Source organism: Neolamprologus multifasciatus, chromosome 15 (assembly GCF_963576455.1).
Source record: "Neolamprologus multifasciatus chromosome 15, fNeoMul1.2, whole genome shotgun sequence".
In the NCBI taxonomy this organism is placed as follows: Eukaryota; Metazoa; Chordata; class Actinopteri; order Cichliformes; family Cichlidae; genus Neolamprologus; species Neolamprologus multifasciatus.
In genome coordinates this window covers 26,958,970-26,971,166 of record NC_140453.1, presented here as the reverse complement: position 1 = coordinate 26,971,166, position 12,197 = coordinate 26,958,970, and the positions used below count along the sequence as shown (strand labels likewise).

The window sequence follows — 12,197 nt, the reverse complement described above, 5'->3', positions numbered from 1 at the left end:
TAAAATGTAAGAATGTAGAACATAAAATCAGCCTTTATGCGGATGATGTGTTACCTTTTCTCCAAAATTCACAAACCAATCTCTCTGGGGTAATTGCATTGATAAATTCTTTCTCAAGTGTCTCAGATTATTCAATTAACTGGTCAAAATCTACAGTTCTTCCGATTAATTGCTCCTTCCATAATTCTTCTCCTTCCCCACTGCAATCTGGAAATATAAAATATTTAGGTATTAATGTCTCTCCTAAGCTTTCAGAATTAACTAAATTAAACCACATCCCACTTTTAAAGACAGTAGAAGGCGATCTGGCTAGATGAAAATCTTTACCCATTTCACTCATGGGAAGGGTCGCCGCTATAAAAATGATACCCAAAAATAAACTATTTATTTTCAATGATCCCAAATAAGCCATCACAAGATTGGTTCAGATGTCTAGACTCGTATATTTCTAAATTCCTTTGGAAAGATAAACCCCCACGTATCAGCTTAAAAACACTACAAAAGACCAAGGAAAAAGGAGGATTAGATCTGCCTAACTTTAATCACTATTTTTTAGCCAACAGGCTTCAGTTCATCTCTAGATGGTTTAAACACACCCTCTTAGATGAACCTTGGATAGATGTAGAACAGGCACTATGTAATAACCTAGAAATTTCAGACCTACCATTTATCAGCTCAAACATCAAACGACATGAATGCTTTAAAAGCATCAACATCAGCTCTTCTCTGACAGCATGGTGGGAGTTTCTAAAAATGACAGAGTCTTCATTAATCCCATGCAAACGTACACCTATCTGGAACAATCCGGACATATTACAAAACAATAATATGATAAACTTTCCAGATTGGAGTTGCAAAGGAATTAAATACTTGGAACATATATTGGAAGGAACAGACTTTATTTTGTTTGACAGACTAGTTACACACTATGGGATCAACAAGAAACGATTTTTGGAATATCAACAAATTAAATCCATAGTAAAAAAGAAATTTAATCCCAGTGAAGCTGAATTACAAACACCACCAAGTGTGGTACAATTTTTTAGTCTAAAACCCCCCAAATTATTGTCTAAAATATACAGAACACTTTCTAAAATAGATGAATCAATATCCCTTCCTGTTGCAAAATGGGAAGCAGATTTATCGATCAGCTTAGACCAAAACCTTTGGTCTCAGATATGCTTAAAGACCTTTCAATGGATCAGAAATCCCAGTTTGCAATTAATACAATACAAAATATTACATAGAGTGCACTATACTGGTCATAGGATGTTCAAGATGGGCTATACGCCTTCCAACAACTGCTCACACTGCACAGCAAATACACCGGACAATTACATCCACGCTCTTTGGTTCTGTCCACCAGTTCAGAAGTTTTGGCGTGAGATATGTGAAGACTTATCAAAGTGTCTGAAATGTAACATTCCAGCCTCCCCTTTAGTGTGCTTGCTGGGCAACTTGGATGAGGTCACTGCAGAAATAAACACAGCCCACGTTGTTTTTACGGCCCTATGCATTGCCAAGAAAATGGTCCTCGTTAACTGGAAAAATAAAAATAATCTTAATTCTAACCAATATAAAAACCATCTAATAGATCACATTAGTCTTGATACAGCCTCTGCCATCACATTTGATCAATCCCTTTGGGCTCCTTTGATCGGCTTCATCACCTAGTGGTGGTGGGGGGTCATGGTTTGGTCCTGCCTTCGCTATTGTGGTTGACATGGGGGTAGGGACGGCCTTAGGGCGTCTGGGGAGTCCCTAGGGACGTTTTCCCTGGAGGGCCTAACCCGGGGGATGTGGCCATGACCTGGTTAGGGGCTCTGGTGGCTCTTAGATGGTGTTTTCCTTGTGGCTGCATACAGCGGAGACGGGGGAGGGTCTGTGCTGGCGGACGTTGGTTACTGGCCTGGTAGCCTGGCTTCCCCTGGGTGGGTCCGGGACGGGCGTGGAGGCTTGGGGGTCTGGAGGTACTCCGCCCCCGGTCTGGGGTGCTGGCTGGGCCTTGGGGGCTTGGGTCCTGGCTGTTGTGTCGCCGGAGCTGTGGGCGGGTGGGTGCAGGGGGGCTCAGCCCCAGTAGAGGGGACCTCTGGTGCATCGGCCCAACTAGGGGGCTCTCTAACCGGTGGGGAGGTTGTTATATCTTTGCAGGTGGTCTCCTCTCTACAGGAGCTCACTCTGCAGGTGGGGGAGAGATATAGGAGAGGTAGAGAATGAACTCAACCTGGGTGTCTATTGTCTTGTGTAGTTTGGGAGATAATTGGATGATGGGGTGGGTGCAGTTTTCTCTGGGATGGAGTGGGGTGGGCTGCCCCGGATCTGTGGGGCTGGGCGGTGCTGCTGCTGCGGGCCCCGGTCCAGATGGGCCTGGGCCCCCTTGCCCTGGTGGGGGTGCCTACTGGGGTCAGCGGGGGAGCTGGCCCCAGGGAGGGGCCGCTTGCCCCTCCCTTTCTTCCCTCCCCATCCTCAGCTGCCTCCCTATTCCCGCTCTACCACACCCACCCACACACGCAGGGCCTGGGGTGCAGGTATGTCACCAGGGTGCAGGGGAGGCACTCCCCCTCTGTCCCCTTCTGGCCGCCTGTGCCTCAATTTTATTCTGCAAACTAGACATCCACATTACTCACACTCTCACATAACACATACATATAGGGCCTTAGGGGTGGGCACATTTTACAGCATCCAGAGGATGGTCGGTGTATTCCAAACCACCTCTGGTGCTGGTGCCCTACCCTCAATTTTAAATGCATATAGACACTAAGGGTTTTCGGGAGGAGCCGTGCTCTCCTGTGTTTTAAATGCACTTTAGAACAGCACACAGCAACACTACATATGAGCGGGCGTAGGGAGGTTTGGGGTCTTCACTCACCCCGGTTCTGTTAGCCGTCAGGGCTGGGGGGCTGGGAGGAGGTGCTGGCCGTCAGATTTGGGTCTGGGATGCGGGGCCTCCCTGCTACTGCAGATAAGGAGATGGTCCGCTTGCCTCCACCCCAGAGATAAGGGTTACATCTCCTGGGTCTAGGTGCGGCTTGCCCCTCTGGGGGCGGGGGTACCTGGACCTGGGATATAGAGTATGTTTGGGGAGTGTGACTGTCTGTGCAGTGTCTATTTGTGTCTGTCTACACGTTGGGTGAGTGCCGAGTATTTGGTTGTGTATATGGGGGTGGGAATGCACGTTTGTGTCCGTGTGCGCCTGTTCGTCTGTGTCTATATGTCAGGTTGGGTCTTAGACTCAACCTCTCTGGGTACATCTCAGGCCCTCCAAAGTACGGAGGCCTATCTCCCCTCACCACACTCCCTGCCGGTGGCTGATGCCCTCAGACGTTGGTGTGTTGGTGGTTCTTGTCGAATGGGGCTGGGCGCTCATGTATGTACCGGCTCACTCCTGGTGGCCGATTGGCGGGGCCTGGTGCCTGTGGCCCGGCTGGGCCCCTTCCAGGGGGTGGGGTGCTCTCAGGCCTCTGGCCTCTGCTCCGTAGCTGCTGGGTGACCTCTCGTTTGGGGCTCTACTCAGCTCTTCCCAGGAGGGTGGCACAGTTCCCCCCCTTTTGGTGGTCCTCCTCGGGTCCTCGTACTCTGGGGCCTCTGGATGTCTGGGGCCTGGATCTCCTCCATACCTGCTTCATGCCCTGGGGGACGGGGCTATGGCTCCCCACACTCCCTAGCAGATCGTTACATCGAGAAACCTTTGGAATAAAAGCATGCTGATCCACACAGGTGTGCACACAGGTGTACACACAGGTGTTCACAGACACGGACTACACCTTTCTTGGCTGCTGCCTCAAAGCACATTGTGCGCTGTCTATCTTGCGTGCTGCACAATAGCATTTAATATTTAGTATCTACTGTTATCTACTGCTAGCTAGTTTATTGTGATGGTGCTGTATTTATTATGTTGCTCTTTTTTTTGTTTGCTTTCTCTTCTGTTTTTCCAGGTGTTTTGTTTGTTTTTCTTTCTTTCTTCCCCCCTTTCTCACCGTCTCTTCTCCCCTCTGTTTTTCTTTCTCTCCCTCTCTTTCTTTCATTCTTTCTCCCTGTCCTATCCCCCAGTCATGTCTGTCCCGTTTGTAGCAACCGAAAATAAAATAAATTCATAATTATAATAAAGGTCAATCAAATGGACCAATATGGCAAGGCCATGATGATCCACTTGGTAAAATAAATCCGCTTGGCATCTTTCTTGGCCTTAAGACAACACTTCTGATGGCTAAAGATCCAAACGGGACACAGAAAAAAAAAATCAAATTACAGCATTTACATTTATGTTACACTACTTTAAATTAACTGCTTTAGCCCACTTACAACGAAAAAAACAAAACAAACTTGTTCATGACCTGTGTAGTATGTAAACACTATTGGAAGTAAAAATAACTTGAACTCTAATTTTGAAAACACAACTTACTTTTGTTTTTGTTTTTTTAAAATAAAGCTCTGACTTGTATTATAAGTATGATTCTGTGTTCTGGGAGAGAGTCCTGTAACTCTCTGTCTGCAAAATACAATGATAATGACCAATGTTGGGCAATTAATTACATAGTTACTACTTCAAACAAAGTAACTGAGTTTTGCAAACAACAAAGTTTTTTGCAGCTATTTACCTAAAAATGCAGCCAAGGCGGTTTTTTAAATAAACATTTCAAACTATTTACAGAACAATCAGGTGCTCTGCATCAAATTTGATGCCACTCCTAAAAATATTTTCTGTCGACTATGAGATAAAAGAGAACATCACAAGCCTGATACCTGCAGGTCTGACAACAGGAGATATATCACTCCTGTAACACCTGTAACATTCAGCAGTCGCCTCATTGTTCTGACACACACAACAAAACTATTATCTACGCTACACACTAACTACACAAGACAACACACTCACTTTAGACTCCAAACACGCTAAATGTCGCGAATCTCACACATCTCAAAACGCTGCTGTCACTCCTAAAACTTCCCCCCTTGCTAAAAAACTAAATGCCATGTTGCCATATCATTTTTTGATTGGTCGACATGGTACATTTTTCCACCAATAGGAAAGGGTGGTGGTGGTGGTGGTGGTGGGGGGGGGGGGGGGTTTGGTTTTGGTTTTGCTCACAGGCAGAGAGTGCTTTCGAGCGCTGATGTGGCTTCACTCCACATCAGCCACGCCGCTTTGCTAGCTAAAACACCGGTGTCGGCCCATAAGGACGCTGTCATAGCCTGTCAATGACGTTGATTAGCTGCGTATATACGAATGTGAATCGCATCATTGGAATGGAGTAGCCAGTCACCGGTCACTTACTGACTCACACTGCAAAACAGAATGATTTTTAATGTATTTATTTTCATTTCAATTCAGGTTAGATTTTTTTCGTGCACAACGCAGATTTTCTGTGCGCAGAGACCGTGCCACCTGTGCGCGATTGCACACACGTGCAGCTTAGGGGGAACATTGGTGCTCATGATGGTGCCAGATCGTCTGGCAGTCTTTAAAACAATTTCCCTCAGATAAATACATTATCCCGAGGGATCAATCAATCTCAACATCATCGAGTGTATCTGGGATTACATGAAGACACAGAAGGATGTGAGGAAACCTACATCCACAGAAGATCTGTGGTTAGTTCTCCAAGATGTTTCAAAAACTGTGTGCAAGTGCACCTAGAAGAAGGCAAAGGTGGTCATACCAAATACTGTTTTTATTTAGATTTCTCTTTTGTTCATTCACTGCATTTTGTTGATTGATGAATATAAATGATTAACACTTGGAACACCCACTCCAGGTCAGGGACAAGTTGCTACCTTAAGAGGAGGAGTTTAAGTATCTTGGGGTTTTGTTAATGTGACAGGAGCACAAGATTAAGAGATGGATTGCAGTATCTGCATCATTGCAGACGCTGCTCCAGTCTATGGTGGTATAGAAAGAGCTAAGCATAAAAGTGAAACTGTTGATTTACTGGTTTATCTACGTACGTAACCTCACCTATGGTAACGACCTATGGCTAGTGATCGAGAGAATTCAGTTTTATTTTTATATTGCCAAATCACAACAATCACCTTAGACAACAAACCCGAAGGCTCTGCCTCCCATTTTCTTTTAACCCTCCAAAGCGTAACCTGTCACTGCTGTCAGGTGCAGCATTTCAGTGACATTAGGGTCATTACAGTAATCCTAGGTTGCAGCAGCCCCACAAAGATGAAGTTTGGTTAAGAGAAGACCGTGAGTATTTAATGGAGCTCTATGGAAAACAGACATTTCATTTGGCTTCTTTTTTCTGTGTTATTTACCAAGATTTGAATGTGGCGTCATGCCTGGGATTACCGTAACAATCATAATATTACTGAAAAAGCACAGAGCGGATGCTTTCAGGAACCGTTGGACTCTTAATTGGTATAAGAGTTACTCTAAAGTTTGAAGAGTTAGTTTGACCTAAAACCAACACGAGCGTCCACACTCCCATTAGTTTTAATGGGTTTAATACTCTAGGAACAACAAGTAAGCCAGCTGTCTTTGGGATCAACTTAAGGCTTTTCAGAAACTTTTAGACAGCCTGATAATAATGAGTTACAATAATCCAGCCTCGTAGTAATAAATGCATGAACTAGTTTTCTGAGCACGAGAATAAGATTATGGATACAAGCGGCAGAAATTGGTTTCCTCTGAGGGTGTTTGATGGTCCTTTGGGAGGAACTCAGAGTAGAGCCACTACTGGTCCTTCTTGAAAAGAGCCAGTTGGGGTGGTTCGGGCCTCTAACTAGGATGCCTCCTGGACTTCCCCCTAGGTGAGGTGTTTTGGGCCACAGAGAGGAGAATCTGGAGGAGAGTGAGGCCACATAGGAGAGGTGGCTGGCTGGTGTTCCACTAGATAAGCTTAAGGAAGTCACCGTAACAAGGGAAGTATGAGCTTCTCAGTGTATGCTGGTGCATTTTCATTGTTATGTAAAAGAGACCCATTTTATTTTTATCTATGAAGCTAGCTAGCAGAAATCAGTTCTTTAAATTAGGTTAGATGCAAATGTTCCATGACCAGGTGGGTAGGCTTGTTCATATGTGTCCCACACTGGTGTCCTGATGTTTATTATTCAGTTCTAATTCTCTGATGTTTGTTACTCCAAGTATATGACAAGTATTTGGTTCTATTATGTGAACATAGACTGATGTGGACAAGATGGAGGTCTGAACGTGGAGGCCACTTTGTTTACTGTTGCCATGTTAGTTTGTGAAACTGAGCATGCCCATGTCTTTGCAGGTAAATGTGTATCAGATACCCTGCAGAAAGATTTTGTCAATGCTCAGCGTTGTGACTCTGTGTTTTTTGCCCCACAACATCCTGTGATCCTTTAAAATCATAAGCATGTTTATTGTAGCCTGCTCATTGTAAATCTTTAACAGTGCTGATTATTCAAACTGTGTTACCCATGTTTAAAAAAGTGTCAACAACATTTGTTGACACTCTGGATTGACAGTTGTAGTGATTTAGGGCTATGCACATAATAAAGATCTGTTTATGTTTAGATATTAAAGAGGTGTTTTTAGCCTGATGCTCCAGTTTCTATGCTGAAAGCCTGAAAGGTAATATGAGTGATACCTCCGTATATCTACACAGTGTTATTAATGACGTAGTGCACAAGCTGTAATTAAAGAAAAGAGGCCAAATACCAGACTCTTATTAACGGAGACTTCACAAACATGCACTCTGACCTCGTCACTTCCTTTCTGGTTTTAATGAAAGCAGATGTTCAGCTGCTTGTAAACAGCAACTGGCTGTGTGTGTGTAGTGAAAGTCCAATAATTGGAATTATCACTTCAGATGGAGGTTTGTATATGTGTCTTGAATTGTATGTGCCATTGTATGTGTCTTTAATGATGGCGCATAATACTCTCCTTTTTCTACAGACCCTTTCAAGTCTGTCACATGTGCTAAGGGTGAACTTGCCCTAATCCATGAGAAACACAGGGTGCCAGTGGTGGATCTACCAAATCTGGTATTCTATGGCAAATCCCAATAAGGCCCCACAAACCCACTAGAGGAAGCCTGGCACTCAGGACACCCTCATGAATCTTTTGGCCAGAAAGATTCACACCAGTGGAGGAGTTGGACTAACTGTGCAACCTCTGTAGGGTTCAGGTATCGCCTAATTCATTTCAGTTCAGTACCCTTAGGCCCCCTCCTCGATTCAGAGATAGTCTTTCCCTTTTCATGTAAATGGCCTTCTTGATTCCCCGCTCAAACCAGCATTCCTCCCAGAATGTGTACATCCTCACATCATTGGAAAATGACTGGCCTGGTAGGTGTAAACTGTTAGGTGTAAACATGGTGTAAACATGTTACAATGCTACAATGTAGGTGTAAACATGTTACAATGCTGTGATTGCAGCCATTCCCCAACTCTGTTAATGGTACTCATGGCCATTGATCAATGATCAATGGTCCAGATACATTTCTCCTTCCTCTCACTGACCTTTATTCTTCTTGATCTTCTTCATTATTATTCTTGTCACCCTCACAGCATCTTTGGAAGCATACGTGAGGAAGATCAATTCCACTGTTCCCATTATGTCTGCTTTCTCCAGATGGATCTTTTTTCTGGCCTGGAAACTAGCTACAGGCACGTTCTGCAGGATCCACTGGAAGTATCGTAGATCCCCCTCATCCAATTCCCGCAACATGTGCAGCAGCTGCTCCTCTACAGGTTTTTCCATCTCTGTAAAAAGTCAGAGAGCATTTTCAGCTGAAGGACGAGACTCAGGGCATCACATTAAACCACTTTATAGCTCATTAAAGAAACATTGTCTGTTCTGACTATTCTGGATGGATTCATTCTTTAAAATAACCTGAAGCTATATGTAAAGTCTGTGTCATGAATTCCCCTCGTTTAACATCGCTGTGTACCACAGGAGGAGTAAATGTGATCAGGAAACAGACCTGGAACGACTGAAGGCAGCTTCTTGTTCTTGGTGAGCCTCCTCTGACTTCCTGTGCCCTTATTTAAACAGAGTGGAGAGGTTTTAATCTCCAAATGTGCTCCTAACCTTGAGAGCTGAATCCTGGTTAGAGTCCAGCTGAATGTTCCACAAGAAACCCAAAGTGTAACCTCGGGTTGTGCAACGTGTGGCTGACGCTGCAGTACGTACACCTGGGCAGCTTCTCCTCAGATCTCCTGACCTCCCGTGGCTTTTATTCAACATTAAATACAACAATGGTTCAAGTTCAGGCCAAGCTAACCTCTTCTTAAGCATGAAGCTGAAGTTCTAAACCTGCAGTTCCTCTAGCATTCAGCAGAGGCAGCACTGAATCAGTCCTCAGAGACTCCCGTGCTAAACATATTTACAGCCTGATACCAAAATAATTTGCCCCATAACAGCTGCACGAGGGGAGAATGTTTTTACACATCCACTGTTTCTATTATCAGGGGCATGGCCTCTTTGACTGACAGGTAATGTACCTTAAAATGTTCATATTTCCAGCATTTCTTCAAGACTTTAAAGTGGCCTTTTTGCCCCACCTGTATGGGTCCGTAGTGATGGTGACACAGCGAGAGATCCAACCTGAGAGCTGGCTCATGATGGCGTGGGTTGGGAATGTGGCGGGCTCTACTGTGTTGTCAGTTCACTTCCTGCCTTTGCCCTCACATGCTGTATAAAGTGCTTTGAGAGCTCCGGGAGTAGAAAAGTGTGATATAAGAACCATTTGCCTTCGGGGCCCAGAGAGATGGACAGCAGAGTTGCACATTGTGAAAAAAATAAGACTCGCCACATTGACACCACCCTTGGAGTCGTGGGGTCCTTTGTTACACCCAGTAATCAGCTGGGCATTCCCGATGGTGTCAGGAGGTGTGTGACTGTGTGGATGGAGGAATTTTGGACTTGATGAAGGAATCGCTTTCTCCCTGGAGTAAAGGTGAGGCCTTCACTTTGCCGTCTCGTCTGTAAGTGAACTTCAGACTCTCAGCTTTAATAACGTTTTGCACCAACTGTTCAGAAATTACATTTTTACACTCAGTTCTCTACTTTTACAGGCTCTAAAGTAACTGGACAGACAACACGTTTTAAATATAAACACTTTAATGTAAAGTTTTCAATACTTGGATGAAATTCCTCTGCAGTCAGTGAGTTCCTGAGGACCACATGCTGTGTTTCAGCTGCTGCTGGTTTGAGGCTCTTTGCTCCTGTTTGGATTTAATCAGTGAAAAGCTGCTCCGCTGGCCTAAGATCAGCTCACTGACTTTATGAATATCTCAGGGCTGGGCTGCTGCTACAGTTTGCTTTGCTCGCCATCATCTGTTCTGTGGAGCTCAGTGTGAGAGAGTACAGCTCTGTACCCGCTCTGTACCGGCCAGCTCTGTTCTGGGATGCACCCTGGACCCAGTGCAGGTGGTGGGAGACAGGACTCTGGCCAAAATAACATCTCTGATGGTCTCTCTGAGTCTCCCACCCCATGCATGTAAATGTTGCTGAACTGCAGAGCTCCTTCAGTGACAGACTGCTACATCCTAGATCACAGGTGTCGAACTCCAGGCCTTGAAGGCCGTTGTCCTGCACGTTTTAGATGTGTACTTAATCCAACACAGCTGATTCAAATGGCTAAATTACAGGACAGCACAGGCTCACTGCTGGATCATTTGATTCAGGTGTGTTGAAACAGGGTAATATCTAAAACCTGCAGGACACCGGCCCTCGAGGCCTGGAGTTCGACACCCCTGTCCTAGATGCATGTCCTTCCTCCCTGCAGCTGTCAGACTGTACAATCAAAACTGTTCCCAACAATCATAGATGTTTACATCTGCACTGTAACTGCAATAATTTAATCAACCGATTCACACTACAACCTGGTTTGCCTCTTATCTGTAGTTAATTTTATTTAATTTAATAACTGTACAGTACTCTGTTTATAGTAACCATTGTCCTTGATGTAAATATGAAAGAAAAATTGTATGTTTCTGTTCTGTGTACTGTTTGTTGTATATGTGTCTTTCTGGCTGCTGTTACAAACAAATTTCCTCTTGTGGGACAATTAAAGGATTATTCTATTCTATTCTATACTTCATACTGCTGAGACGCCAAAGCCCACGCCATAACATCCCCTCCCCCGTGTCAGATACACAGTATTTTTTCCCCAGTAAGCAGGGTGTGGGTAACCCTGTTGTCATTGTAACCCTTCCAGTGTTTGTGAAGCAAGAATCTGCTGTGCATATCTGAGTTCACAGTTTTCACCCTGCATGCACACTTTATGCCTAATCTGCTCCCTGATTGGCATCTGCTTTAAGTCCTGAGCAGCACCTCCATCTCTCTGACAGTCACCAGCTACATCCAGCTGACCCTCCACAGAGTCACAGGACTCCACCCCCTCACCGCGAGCCGACCAGTGGTGCTGAAGCAGGAAATGCATGTGTGTTCCTGCCCCAGTCGGTAGGATTAGTGCAGCTAATCACGCAGCGGTGGCAGTTCGTTTCAGACGCACTTCAAACACAAACCGAGATTTTAACCTGTAACATTCCACCTTTGAGATGATGTAACAGGTACGCTGTGGTACGGCATAACAACAACCCCATTCGCCCAGCACCACCCAACAGCTGGACCTTTATTTAACTCAGTCGTGCGTACAAAGCGTGCACGTACCGTTATCTCCGACTCCTGCTGAGGTTATCCAGGTGAGATTATATTCACATTTCTACGGAGACCAACAGTGAACTCCAGGTGCTTGAAAACAACCTGAAAACACGACTGAGCTCGGTCTGCAGGCACATCTGGACTTCATCTGGCTCCGCCCGCCCCTTTTGCCCCCCTGAACATCACGTGGGCTAAAAACCACGAGGCGGGCTTCCTGTGGTTACAGGAAGTGAGCTGTGACCTAGATGTCATGACACACCTGGACATGCAGGTCAGAGCTGTGGCTGCGCTGTCACATAGATGTGCATGACATGCGCCGCTCTAACCAGGATGTGAACCTTTCCGTCTCAGTTAAAGAAAAATGTTCACTCTGACCATGAACTGGCTATGAATCCTGACCCATCCGCCAGCCTCCATCAGCGCCAACACCCGTTTGAAACACTCCTAGGGTTTCCTGTTTCCACAGGACTGGACATACTCTTAGGGTTTTCAGCAGCTTTTATTTTGGAAACCAGCAGGAAACAAAGGCTCCTTTAAATCGAGACACGGGCCTGTCATGTGATCTCAGCTTACAGTGAGACAGGGGTGTGGCCCCTCTAGGCTCCTCTAGCTC

At 45.2% G+C, this 12,197-nt stretch overlaps 1 protein-coding gene across 1 annotated transcript in view; it reads right to left on the bottom strand.

Annotated features, from left to right (window-relative positions):
- Positions 1-12,074, bottom strand: part of LOC146502278 (NACHT, LRR and PYD domains-containing protein 3-like) — a 41,681-nt gene extending 29,607 nt beyond the window's left edge. The window contains exons 1-2 of the mRNA XM_085133342.1: positions 11,594-12,074; positions 8,437-8,679 (exon numbers count right to left, since the gene is read on the bottom strand). Of these exons, the coding sequence (XP_084989468.1) occupies positions 8,437-8,677 (241 nt within the window). The 5' untranslated portion in view covers positions 8,678-8,679; positions 11,594-12,074. The remainder of the gene's footprint in view (positions 1-8,436; positions 8,680-11,593) is intronic.
- Positions 12,075-12,197: the final 123 nt, after the last annotated feature.